General features: G+C 45.6%; 1 protein-coding gene across 1 annotated transcript in view; it reads left to right on the top strand.

The window, feature by feature from the left end:
* The window catches only part of OSBPL10 (oxysterol binding protein like 10), a 322,138-nt gene that overhangs the window by 99,547 nt on the left and 208,490 nt on the right, over window positions 1-14,101 (top strand). The window contains exon 3 of the mRNA XM_052637028.1: window positions 1,032-1,111. Coding sequence (XP_052492988.1) covers window positions 1,032-1,111 — 80 coding nt within the window. The remainder of the gene's footprint in view (window positions 1-1,031; window positions 1,112-14,101) is intronic.

Raw genomic sequence — 14,101 nt, forward strand, 5'->3', positions numbered from 1 at the left:
GAGAATCCCAGGGATGGCAGAGCCTAGTGGGCTGCCGTCTGTGGGGTCGCACACAGTCGGACATGACTGAAGCGACTTAGCAGCAGTTGAAAAGAGACGTTTAAAAAAATATGTTAGGGTAATAGAAATGCTACAATGTGGATGAACCTCAAAAAACGTTAAGCTAAGTAAAATAAGGCAGTCACAAAAAGCCACATATGCATGATACCATTCATATGGAATGTCTAGAATAGGCAGATCTCTGAGACAGAAAGCAGATTAGCAGTTTCCTAGGGATGGGAGAGGGGGTGAGAGGAGAGAAATGGGAAAAGACTGATAATGGGAACAGGATTCTTTGAGGGATCCTGAAAATATCTTAAACCAAGATTACGGTCACAGTTGTACTATTGTATAAATATATTAATACTCAAAATCACTCCATACTAAAAACAGGTGAATTTTACATATGTAAATTCTATCTCAGTAAAGCTGATAAAAATCTGTTAGAAATTTAAAAATACCTATTTGTTTATTTAACTGTGTTGGGTCTTAGTTGTGGCATGGGGGATCTAGTTCCCTGACCAGCGATTGAACCCCAGCTCCCTGTATTGGGAGCCTGGAATCTTAGCCACTGGACCACCTTAGAAATTTTTGTAAAAATAATATAGGTGTACTGATTCAACTCAGTTCAATTGCTCAGCTGTGTCTGACTGTTAGAGGCCAGGCTTCCCTGTCCATTACCAACTCCCAGGGTAATGTACTGATTCCTTTTGGGGAAATTGATCTGTATAGATAGGCTCAGTGAATTCCATCCAGGAAAATGAAATTCTGAAAATGCCTTTAAGTTTCTCAATAGAACTGTAGAAGTTTCTTTCAAAAGAGAGGGGGAAATTTTTGGTTAAGACTTGGTGTCTGCTGTTTTTTGCCATGAGTACAATCTGTGTTTGCCTTGCCTTCCTTCATCTCCAGGCCCCGAAGCCCTCAGGTGTGTGTAGAAACAGGTTGGATGTGTTTTGGCTCAATTGCTACAAGCCTTTGTTTCTCTATTTCAGCTGCTGATGCAAAAGAAAAACAGTTCTGGGTGACTCAGCTTCGAGCTTGTGCCAAATACCACATGGAGACGAATTCGAAGGTGAGTAACTGCAGAAATGGGGGGTCCTGGGGGCAGGTTGCCCCAGCTAGGATGGCTCCCCTTCAGCCCAGGATCGGCTTCTTTGGGGAGCTGTTTTCCATATTATCTTTAAAGTTCACCACCATTAGGAATTCATACTTGTCCCATGACATTTACATTGAAAGCCGAGAGACAAGTGGGAGGATTTGCTTGTACGTAGAGTGAGGGGGCAGGCATACACTTGATGGGAGCTGATTCTGGAAAGACATTTCTAGAACTTCCTGTGTTTTCTGGTTAGGCAGCTGGTCGTTGGTCTGCAGAGAACTTGAGCAGGTGGTTTCACTGTGGCAGCAGAGGAGTCTGGTTTACTGTTTACGAAGACTCGTTGTCTCAGATCCTTAAATAAGATGAGACCCCAGATTGTTGAGGCGCTTGTGCCTCTAAGTGTGTCTGCATGTTCTCGGGCACTTCGGCATCCAAGTGGGACTTAGTTTCTCTTCAGGATTCAGTCTGAGATCTTGGGTCAGATGTGCAGGGGGTAGGAGGTAGGAGGCAGGCATTCTCAGGGATTATTCAGAGGATCTCTTGTCACTAAATACAGAAAATAAGTCAAGGAAAGTAAACCATCTGATGTTGCTCATGCATGCGTGCTGTCGCTTCCGTCGTCTGACTCTGCAACCCCAGGGACTGCAGCCCGCCAGGCTTCTCTGTCCATGGGATTCTCCGGGCAAGAATACAGCAGTGGGTTGCCATGGTGCCCTCCCCGGGGTCTTCCCCGACCCAGGGATCAAACCAGCATTCCTTAGGTCTCCTGCATTGGCAGGCGGGTTCTTTACCGCTAGTGCCACCTGGGAAGCCGGATATTGCTTATATGTAGAATCTAAGAAATAACACAAATGAATATATGTACAAAACAGAAACAAACGGACTTGGAAGACAAACTTGGGGTTACCGAAGGACAGAGGGGAAGGGATATATTAGAAGGATGGGATTAAGAGATATACGCATAAAGCAGATGAGCAACAAGGATTTACTGTGTAGTGCAGGGAATTCAGTGTCTTGTCATAACCTAAATGGAATATAATCTGAAAAGGTCACTTTGCTGTACACCTGAAACGAACACAATATTGTAAATCAACTATATTTCAATTAAAATGTATAAAAAATAATTGCCCGATGAATTTATTCAGGGCAGGAAATATTTGTTAAAATTACTATTCAAAGGGCTACCCCTTTCATATCATAAGTTCAAGCTTAGTTATGATATTCAGTTGCAGTCTTTTTCTGTATTCCATGCATCTGATAGGAAGACCCACGCTTAAAACTTCTTAGGATTCCATTGCTTGTAACCTGTCTGCTCGTGGAAATGTCTTGTATAGGTATACCTCTGTTCTGCCTCCAAATACAGCCTGAAATGACTTCTTCACAAGGATTTGTTCATTTTTTTCTTTCTTCTCCTTGACTTGCTTACTACAGTTGCACTCACTGTAATGCCTTTAGGCTTGCCCCCACTGGTGTCTGGGTAACCATAAGGAGGGCCGCTTCTCTTTTAAAAAATGTATTTTATTGAAGGATAGTCGATTTACAATGTTGTGTTAATTTCTGCTGTGCAGCAAAGTGATTGAATTCTATATGCATTCTTTTTCATATTCTTTCCCATTGTGGTTTATCACAGGATACTGAATATAGTTCCCTGTGCTATACAGTAGGAGGGTTTTTGTTTAGCCATCCTATATATAATAGTTCACATCTGCTAATCTCAAACTCCCTGTCCTTCCCTCTCCCACTCCCGACCCCTTGGCAACCGCAAGGCCAGTCTCATGTCTGTGAGTCTGTTTCTGGTTTGTAGATAAGTTCATTTATGTCATATTTTACATTCCACCCTTGTGATATCATATGGTATTTGTCTTTGTCTGCCTTACTTTACTTCGTATGATCATCTCTGGTTCCACCCACGCTGCTGCCAACGGCATCAGTCATTCTTTTTTATGACTGAGTCATATTCCTGTGTGTGTGTGTGTGTGTGTGCACAAACACACGCACATATTCTTCATCCATTTATCTGTTTATAGACACTTGCATTACTTCTGTATCTTGGCTGTTGGGAGAAGTACTGCTGTGAACACTGGGGTACATGTGTCTTTTTGAATTACGGTTTTGTCTGGATATACGGTAGGGCCCCACTTTTAAAGCTTTTCTCCCTCTGGCCTCCTTTATTCTCTAGAAATCACAGTAGGCATTCTGGGCATTTCATCAGTATTTTATAAATACCTAGGCAGGGCAGTATAAAGTTATTTTCTTTTTCTATGCATCGTTTTACTTTTTGTAAAACAGAACAGAAGGGGATAAGATACAAAGGACGTATCTTTACCTGTTGCTCATTGGACGTGACTTGGTGAATGAGTCTAGTAAATTTAGGTGTGTGTGAGTATGTGTGCTTGGATCTGCAGCTCTCAGATGTTAAAAACCTCAGGTGTTTTTATACAGATGGATCCTATCATGCACACTGTTCGACATTTTGTTCTTTTCATTCACGAACATATCTTGGAGGTTTTCCCCTACTGGGTATCTGCATCTACACTCTTGTAGGATGGTCAGATGCTGTTCTGAGGGGTGGATGTCAGCGCTTTAAGCCCATCACTGCTGGATGCTTAATTTGATTGTGGTTGTGGTACCTGATGCTGTAGTAAAAGTCTTTGGACACTCATCTTCTAGTGCCTCTAGGGGTGTATGTCTGTGAATTTATATCAGTGGAACTACTGGGTCATGGAGAATATGTCTTCTAAATTTTCATGCTGTTGCTGCTGCTGCTAAGTCGCTTCAGTCGTGTCTAACTCTGTGCGACCCCATAGACGGCAGCCCACCAGGCTCTGCTGTCCCTGGGATTCTCCAGGCAAGAACACTGGAGTGGGTTGCCATTTCCTTCTCCAGTGCATAAAAGTGAAAAGTCAAAGTGAAGTCACTCAGTCTTGTCCGACTTTTAGCGACCTCATGGCCTATAGCCTACCAGGCTCCTCCGTCCATGGGATTTTCCAGGCAAGAGTACTGGAGTGGGGTGCCATCGCCTTCTCCCTAAATTTTCATAGTCATTGCTTAATTGTCTTCTTCAAAAGTTGTCCTGATTTGCACTTCCATCCGTTCTGCGTGTAAGGATGTTTCTTCCCCCTTTCACTAACCATAGCTCTCACGAGCATTGAGTTTTTGATAGTCTCACAGATAACAAAATGGACCCTCGTGATTTTCATTTTCGCTTCTAAAATCATGACGAGCTGAGTATATTTTCAGGTGTTTACTGGCCACTTGTGTTTCTTTTATGTAAACAGCCTATTTATACCCTTCACCCATTTTTCCTTTGAATTTGTCGTTTCTTCTTGATCTGCCGTAGCTGTATATGTGTCAAGTCTGTTTGTCCTTTGCCTGTCATTTATGCTAGGTATTTTCCCCGTAGGTAATCTGTATTTTGACTTTGAATACATTCTTTTGCTATGTAGAATATTTTTGTAGTCAAATTTACAAACATTTTCATCTTGGGGTTTTGAATTTGCATTGTGTTTTGAAAGAGCTTCTCTGTTCCAAAATTAAGAAAACATTCTTCAGTTTTCTTGCAGTGAATTTATAGTTTAATTATCATGTGTAAAACAATGGATTCATTTGGAATTTATTCTGGGTGTAAGAATTGAGGTGGGAAAACCAGTTTTAAGTGTGTTGATGTTTTGAGAGATCACTGCAGACCCAGTGTTAGTAGAAATAGTTGAATCTGAAGATTCTCGGAAGGAGTAGCTTTAAGAATCTGGATTGATCTGTTAACATTAAAACCCAAATAAATAATAAATTAGAAGTTAGGGCCTGTAGGATTCCTGACTTGAGAACTGGAGAGAAGATAAGCCATCACTGCTCATTTATAGCATAGCAACTGGGATCAATTAGGGAAGAATCATTTTTAAATTGTGACCAGACCTTGTAATGCAGCAGAAGTATGATCAAGTCCAAGTTTGCTCAAGCAGAAGCAGTGAAAATTAAGTTAGGCTTGAGGTGAATATCAACTTGATAACCGGTTCACTGAAGGATGGCTATTGAGTTTGTGTTGTGCTTGCTGGGAACACAAGTTAAGCCTTCCCTTCCTTGGGTTCCTCTCATCCTCTCTGAGAACACTATCCATACAGCTGCTTGGAATTTTACCTTTAAAAACAAATACTGTGGGACTTCCCTGGTGGTCCAGTGGGTAAGACTTTGCCTTCCAGTGTAGGGGGTGTGGGTTTGATCCCTGGTTCAGGAAGCTAAGATCCCACATGCCAGGGACATAAAACAGAACCTGTATACCCGTGGCAGATTCATGCCAATGTATGGCAAAACCAATACAATATTGTAAAGTAATTAGCCTCCAAAAAAATAAATTAATTAATTTGATAAAAAGAACATAAAAAAGAAACCAGAACATAAAACAGAAGCAATATTATAACAAATTCAATAAAAATGGTCTTTTAAAATGGTCTACATGAAAACCCACTTAAAAATACTTCATCTGCTATCATATATTAATGCATGTATATGGGATCTAGAAAAATGGTTTAGATGATCTTATTTGCAAAGCAGAAATAGAGACAGACGTAGAGGACAGAGGTATGGACACCAAGGGGTGGGTGAGGGGTGGGAGGAAGTGGCGGGTGGGATTGACATGTATACATTATTGATACTGTGTGTAAAATAGCTAACTAATGAGAACCTACTGCACAGCACAGGGAACTCGACTCAGTGCTCTGTGGGGACCTAAGTGGGGAGGAAATCCAGAAAAGGGGGGTATATGTATACGTGAGGCTAATTCACTTTGCTGTAGAGCAGAAAGTAACATAATGTTGTAAAGCAACTATACGCTAATAGAATTTTTTAAAAGCTTTTTTGATTTAGAATCAGCCGTTGCCTGGAACAGATATTTAGGCAGATGAAGTAGGGTTATCATTCAGACTCAACCTGGTGAGAGTGTTGAGAGAAATCGGATTTATTTGGGACTGCTCAGGGCTTTAAGGATGACCAATCCAGCCCTAGGCGCTTGGACAAGCTCCTCAGAGACAACAGGTGTGTTTCTGATGCATTTGTGAGTGTGTACCTGCTTTCCCATAGGCTGTGTTCTTTTCAGATGGTCACACAGAGAACTTAGGGTCCTTCAAACTCAACAGAAGCAGATACTGGAGGGTGGGGTGGTGTGTTAGGGGAACTTATGACTAATACAGGTTCCAGGTTACTTTGCCCTGTGTGGGAAGTGGGATGATGAGGACAACAGCCAAGCCGTTGAAAAGTGTTTAAAGGAAAATCAGATTTTGAAGGTTGTAGTTTTACTAGCTTTCATTCTGGCCAGGTAAAGGAATTTTCAGAGGCTCAACTGGATGGAAACTTAAGGTATCTCTTAATACTTCTTCGGCTTGTCTCATCCAGACATGGAAGGTGTATTTGCTTGTGGGGGTGACCCATAGACTAGGTTCATGAGTCTCCTCTGATGCTAACTGGACGTTAGTACCAGGGGCCACTCACTAGTGGCAAAGAACCTGCTGCCAGTACAGGAGACTCAAGGGACATGGGTTCGATCCCTGGGTTGAGGAGATCCTCTGGAAAAGGAAATGACAACACACTGTATTCTTGTCTGGAGAATCCCATGGACAGAAGAGCCTGCCGGGCTACAGTCCGTAGGGTTGCAAAGAATCGGACCTGACTGAGCCGACTGAGCGCAGGCACACCAGCTCCCTCACCTTTCGGCTCCGAAAGGATGAACACGTGACGGGAGGTGAAGGTTCTCGCTGCCTCTGAAGTCGAATCTCCAATCACCCCCACAACAGGGGGAGAGAGGGGGTGTGGGGTTCAAACTCCAGGGGTGCCCAGGGCTCCCTTTATGCTCAGCTGCCTTTCTGACCAGCGCCCCCATCCCTGCCAGAAACATACTCCAGTTACAAGTTCACCGCTGACAGCTTGTGAAGGCATCTTTCCCCCTGTACTGGAAGTAGCATTTTTAAAAAATTTGTGAATGTTTCCTATACACAATGTCAAACATTCAGAAGATAGGAAAGTATAAGGAAGGAAAAAAATCGCCCCAATCCCAGCCGCAGACCTAATCTCTGATGATACTGTTTGGGTGTGTATCCTTCCAGACCCTTTTCTCCGCAGGGACATAGCGGTCGCGTGGCTCCAAGTGTGGGGCCGGCCTTCCAGTCTTTTCCACACATGCCTGTGCACACAAAGTGCATGCTTCTGCTCGGGAGGAGCCCGCCTCTCCTGAGGATGGACTCTGAGACCAGCTTTGTCTGTGGGTCTGTCCTCTGTGTCTGGGCTGGTTTGTCTTTACAGTGACTGTACGAGGTCGTGATCTTGACCTGTGTCTCAGAGCATTTCTGGGTACTTCCTTTTATCGTCCTGTCACTTGGCATCCTTTATTCATTTTCCTGCTGTTGTTTAGATCCAGATGGAAACTTGAGGACACAAGGGAAGTCCTTTTTTTTTTTTTTTTTTTAAGATTTGCAGAGTGTATATCTTTTATTTATTAATTTGGCTGCGTCGAGTCTCTGCTGTGACACGTGGGAGATTTGTTGCATCCTGTGGGATCTTCTGTGGAGTTGTGTGGACTCCAGAGTGCGTGGGCTCAGGAGCTGCGGTGCACAGGGCTTAGTTGCGCGCGTGGCATGTGGGATCTTAGGTTTCCCAGCCAGGGATCAGGCGGGCGTCCTCTGCATTAGAGGGCGGATCCCTTTTACTTTATTTTAAGATTTGTTTATTTTGGGCTGTGCTGGGTTTTTGTTGCTGCACGAGCTTTTCCCGGTAGTGGCGAGCATCTGCCCTCTAGTTGTGGTGCGTGGGCTGCTTGCTGCCATGGCTTCTCTTGTTGCAGAGTACTGGCTCAATTTTATCTGGTAGCGTTTGAAGACACTGCAGTGAGATCAGATAGATATATGGTTAGGCCTCCTCATCCTTGCTACCATACCATCTACCATAGGTTTGAAGACACTGGTGAGATCAGATAGGTACATGGTTAGGCCGCTGCCTCCTTGCTACCATACCATCTGCCATAGGTCGCTCAGTCTTGTCCGACTCTTTGTGACCCCGTGGACTATAGCCTATCAGGCTCCTCTGTCCATGGGATTTTCCAGGCAAGAGTGCTGGAGTGGATTGTCATTTCCTTCCCCAGGGGATCTTCCCAACCCAGGAATCGAACCCAGGTCTCCCGCATTGCAGGCAGACGCTTTACCGTCTGAGCCACCAGGGAAGCCCACAGGTATGTGGTTAGGCCTCCTCATCCTTACTAGGGAATTCTAAATTAAAACACAAATTTTGGGGTAGAGGATTATGCTGATTTAGAAATGGAGGAACGTGATTGTCTAATATAGGTTTTTAAATTCATTATAAATCTTGGGAGGTCTTGAATGAGCTGGAAAGCTGCTGAGTTTCAGGGAGTGTTTATGTAAATATTCATGGTGGAAGCTGCCCGATTCACAAGTATCTTTCTTTTCCCTTTGTTTTTTTCCCTTCCCCTGGAATGATAGTTGATGTACAATTCATGTGAGACTTCTTGGTTTAAGAGCACCATCTCCTCCATGGGAGGGGGAGTGGCTGGGGTCTGGTGACCCCAGGACTGGGCAGGACTTCTCTTCTCTCCTGCAAGCTAGTGTCCAGTGAGGACCTGCCCATCTTACATAACGCCCCTGTGACAGTGGGCCCTGGTGGTACAGTCCCTAACTCTCACCCCTGTTTTTGTCATGACATCTGGTCTACCTCCCCTGTCTCAGTGATGGAGGGGTTCCATCAGGGCAAGACGGGAGGGTTATTGGACAGAAAGGAGGCTGAAGAGTGACGGGATGGCAAACTGGCTCACACTGGTCACCTCCATGTCCCCTCTGGCTCAGGAAAGCATGCTCTGTGAGCACCTTCTATCCTAAAAGCACAGGAGTAGCTGGGCTCGTGACCTCACCCCTGGCAGCCATGTTGCCAGGTGCAGGGAATCCAGCTGGAGTGGGGGGCTTTTGGAGATTTTATCTGGGGAGGCGTGGGGGATGTGTGGACTATTTCTGGGGGAGGCTTATCTGTTCTGGGGAGGTATGGATGGGGGACTGTGTGTGAATTCCACAGCCTTGGGTGAAGAATGAGGAGGAGATGTGAAGCTGCTATTTAATGGGTTCTCCCAGGAAACCTGGTTTCTGCTGACGAATGAGTGCGACTCTCCCGACTGTCTGCTGCCCTGGGGTGTGAGCCAGAGGGCTTGGGGAGGTGGTTAGCTGTCTTGGCTGGGGGCCCCACTACAGGAAGCACCTGCTGCCTGAACTAAACCAGTGGCATCTGCAGACTCTGAGACCATGTGCTTGTGAGGGACTTAAGATGTCATCCGGTCCTGGCCCCACCTTCTCCCACCATCTGCACAGAAACACGCACCAGAATATTTACGGTAATCATGAAGACATGTGAGCTGGTCTTCTCAAAACAGCCCCTGCTTCTGTTCACCTAGAGGGGCCACTGCTGCTGGCTCATTGAGAGAATGCTTAGAGTTGGGGGAGTAAAATGACGAAGGACATCAAATACTTCTCTTTTATGAGTAAACAAACTTGAGATCCCGCTGAGCCGTTTGAACAGCTCAAAAGTAATAGAATGATTAAAAAGTGGGAAAGGAACCCAAACTCCTTCTGCTCCCTGTGTCTAAAAACAGTGGCTGTAAAGAATAGGACAAGCATGCGTGTGTGTGTGCTCAGACAAGAGGTAGGTCCTAAATCTGTGCGGTCCAGTATGGAGGCCTCAGGCCAGGTGAGGCTGTTTAAATGGAAATTATTTGAAATTAAATCTGAAATCCAGTTTCTCAGTCTCGGCCACTTTGCAGAGGCTCAGGAACCATGCTTGGCCAATGGCTGCAGTACTATACAGCACGAGGACAGAATGCTTTCCATCATCACAGAAGGTTCTGTAGGGCAGAGCTGACGAAGCTCCAGTTACGGCTTTATGGTTTCCAAGGAGGAGCTTACCAGTGTCCAGTATAATCTGTGCTTGTGCCGTAGACAGTGTTCTGTTCTCTTTAAATCTGAAAATGTTGATTGGCACTCCCCAACCCCTCTGTCCTTGCTTCAGGGCTTCCCCTGCACCCTCCTGGTCGGGCGTTCTCGTCTACCCCCCCAGCCTTGGCACTGAACATCCTGCTCTCTCTCACTTCCCCCATGGCCTTGTCTGTGCAACAGGGACCCTGACCTTGCTTGTCTGAAGCCGGAACAGGTGTCCTCAGGTGATCAGGCTCCTCTCCATACTTCTCCGCACTGCAGCTGTTCACCAGGAAAACTAGTGTTAGCTGTTTTTTTAAGCTTTTATTTGCCGTTATCTTTTTGCAGAATTTATTTCCCGGCCGTAAGTTTTTGTTTCTTCGGTTTCTCCTGGAATATCCTTTTTCTTCTGTACAACCTCCTCTCCTTGTTTAGGGCCAGGTTGCTCTTTTTCGGTCAGGATCACCTCAGTGTGACCGGGAGAGCTCATGTACGGGTTGATCCGACTGTGAGCTCTGTTAAGTCCTGCGCCCCGTCTTGGGGGCTTTGTTCACCTGGATGTGCTCGTTGTTCAGGGGATCTACATCTAGACCCCAAAGTTCAGCATTACTGTCTGTGGGGTTTTTTTCCGATTTTTTTGTTTTTTGGACTGAACCCTGTGGCATGTTGCATGTTCCCTAATGAGGGATTGAACGCACACACCCTGCACTGGAAAGGTGGAGTCTTAACCGCTGGACCACCAGGGAACTCCTACTCTGAATTTTTGAACACGTGCAGTAAAAATTCAGCGCTTGTGTGGGGCCAGCCCCCTGCATCCATCCCCACTGTTGGACTCGGGCACACCTACCAGCTCTTTCACTGGATCAGCAGAGTGGGGTCCATCACTTCTGTAAATTTAGGGCCATCCTCCACATACTCGGTGGCTTTTTGAATACGCGTATCCTTTACCGCCTGGGCAACTTCACAAGTGTTCTTAAAACGAGCATGGAGCTCTTGATTTGCGTGGTTTTGTGGCGGTTTTCTGGGTCAGGTGAATAGCAAGCCGTTTTCAGTGGTTACCTCGAGGCCGCGTACGGGGAAAGCTAGTCTGAGCTTTTGCGAGGCGCAGAGGAGCAAGGGCAGGGTGCCCGTGGGGCTGCCCGCTGGGGCGCACGGCCTTTACCGCACCCTGTCCTCAGACGCAGCCCAGAGCCGCCCCCCACAGGCCAGGCCTGCTTTCTGCCCACCGCCGTCAGGCACACGCTCTTCCAGACACTGCCCCCGCCCCACCCCCGGGCACACCCCATCCTTCCTGCTTCTGCGCTGCCTGCTGCGCTGGGAGCCGCCTCTGCCGCTCCTTCCTGGGTGAATAACCGTGTGGTCGTCCAGGTTCAGGTTCTCTGATGCCTTCGTGACCTGCCTGCTCCGAGTGGGTCTGCCCTCCCAGTGCTCCTGTGCGTACCAGGACACACCTGTATGACCGCGCTTCTCACGGTAAGGGGGTGTGTGCGCGCGCGCACACCCGCGCGCACCAGCTGTGTCCTTAACACCCAGGACTGTGGGGAAATCAGGGCTGCCGCCTCCGTGTCTGCCGCTGTCACGACAAGTGGCGATGGAGGTAAAGCACGTGGTGCATTTGAAGCACTTGGCCATCATGTCGGCGCTGCTCCCTCTTCCTCACTCCTCCTGGCGTGTGTATGAGTAGCAGGAGTGTTAGTAGGGCGCTGGTGCTGGATTTGGGTTCCCGAAATTATATTCACGTTATCACAGCCTAACTTTTCTTGACTACTACAGTATTTTATATTAAGCATTTGAGAATTCTTTTTTTAAGAATACAGTTGTTTTACAATGTTGAGTGTGTTTCTGCGGCACAAGGAGGTGAATCAGCTATTTGTATCCATATATCCCCTCCCTTCTGAGCCTCCCTCCCATCCCTCCCCCAATCTCACCCCTCGAGGCCATCTGAGCATGGAGCTGAGTTCCCTCTGCTATTCAGCAGCTTCCCACTAGCTATCTGTTTCACACTCGGTAGTGGAAGTTTTTTTTTTTTTTTTTTTTTCTTAATGTAGAAAGTGCTCTGAGCTTCCTGTAGCCAAAAATCATTCAAGAGTAACAAAATGAATCCTGACTTTTTTTTTTTAAGAGAAGAGAATAGCAATCAAAAGGAGCATATTTTGGGGAAAAGGAAATAATAGTGAATGGACTCTATCAGCGTATTTCTATGTGGCAGATACTAAGGGAGGGGCTTTTCCTGGGTGATCTTTGGTATTTCTCCCAGTAGCCCTGCGAGGCAGGTACAACTAATTTATTACCACATTTTATAGGTCAGGACAGAAAGGATGACAATATGCCTGCCCATGCCAAATAGCTAGCAAGGACTGCCATCTTTTAAAAAAGATTTGAGATGTAATTCACATACTGTAAAATTTACTCTTTAAAAGTGTAAATTTAGTATATTTGTGGAGTTGTACGGCCACAGCACTCTTATCAGCCCAGAATCTTTGATCACCCTCAAAGGAAAACCCCCTGTGCCCATCAGCAATCAAGCATCCTCCTCCACCCACCTCCTCTCCCAGCCCCTGTTAACCCCAAACCACTGTCTTGATAGAGTTGCCTGTTCTGGACATTTCATGTAAACAGGGTCATTATCTGTGTGGCCTTTTGTGTATGGCTGATTTCACTTAGCATAATGTTTCCAAGCTTCTTCCATGTTGTAGCATGAATCAGGACTTCATTTTTTTTTTCTTTTCTTTTTAATTTTTATTTTTACTTTATTTTACTTTATAATACTGTATTGGTTTTGCCATACACTGACATGAATCCACCACGGGTGTACATGAGTTCCCAATCTTGAACCCCCCTCCCACCCCATATCATCTCTCTGGATCATCCCCGTGCCATTCTTTTTTTTTAAAAAGATTTTTATTGATTTTAAATTGGTGTTCAATTGCTTTACAGTGTTGTGTTAGTATCTGCTGGACAATAACATGAATCAGCTGAAAGCACACATACATCCCCGTTCCTTTCTATGACTGGATAGTATCCCATTGTTGGGATATGCCACGTTTTTACTCATCAGTTGATGGATATTCGGCTGACTTTCACCTTTTTGTTGTTATGAATGGTGTTGCTGTGAATGTCTGTGCACAAGTTTTTGTGTGGCTGTATTGTTTTTCCAGGTATATGCCTACAGGTGGAACTGCTGAGTTGCCTGCTAACTCTGTTTAATTATTGGAGGAGCTGTCATCCTGTTTTCCAAAGCAGCTGGCCCAGTTTATGTTCCCCGTGAACGAGGGCTCCAATTCCACCATCTCTTGTCAACTCTTGATTTTGTCAGTTTTTGATTACAGCCATTCTAGTGGGAATGAAGTTGTATGCCATTGTGGTTTTGATTTGCATTTCCCTAATGACTGATGTCATTACTTTGCCAACAAACGTCCATCCAGTCAAGGCTATGGCTTTTCCAGTGGTCATGTATGGATGTGAGAGTTGGACTGTGAAGAAAGCTGAGCGCCGAAGAATTGATGCTTTTGAACTGTGGTGTTGGAGAAGACTGTTGAGAGTCCCTTGGACTGCAAGGAGATCCAACAAGTCCATTCTGAAGGAGATCAGCCCTGGGTATTTCTTTGGAAGGAATGATGCTAAAGCTGAAGCTCCAGTACTTTGGCCACCTCATGCGAAGAGTTGACTCACTGGAAAAGACTCTGATGCTGGGAGGGATTGGGGGCAGGAGGAGAAGGGGATGGCAGAGGATGAGATGGCTGGATGGCATCATTGACTTGATGGACGTGAGTCTGAGTGAACTCTGGGAGTTGGTGATGGACAGGGAGGCCTGGCGTATTGCAGTTCATGGAGTCGCAAAGAGTCGGACGTGACTGAGCGACTGAACTGAATGACTGATTATAGTGGGCATCTTATCACATGCTTATCACATACATTCATGTATCTTCTTTGGAAAAATGTCTACTTAAATCGTTTGTCATTACTTAGTTGTTGAGTTGTGAGGGTTCTTGATATATTCTGGCTACTTAGACAC

This window comes from Budorcas taxicolor, chromosome 1 (assembly GCF_023091745.1).
Source record: "Budorcas taxicolor isolate Tak-1 chromosome 1, Takin1.1, whole genome shotgun sequence".
NCBI classification, from domain to species: Eukaryota; Metazoa; Chordata; class Mammalia; order Artiodactyla; family Bovidae; genus Budorcas; species Budorcas taxicolor.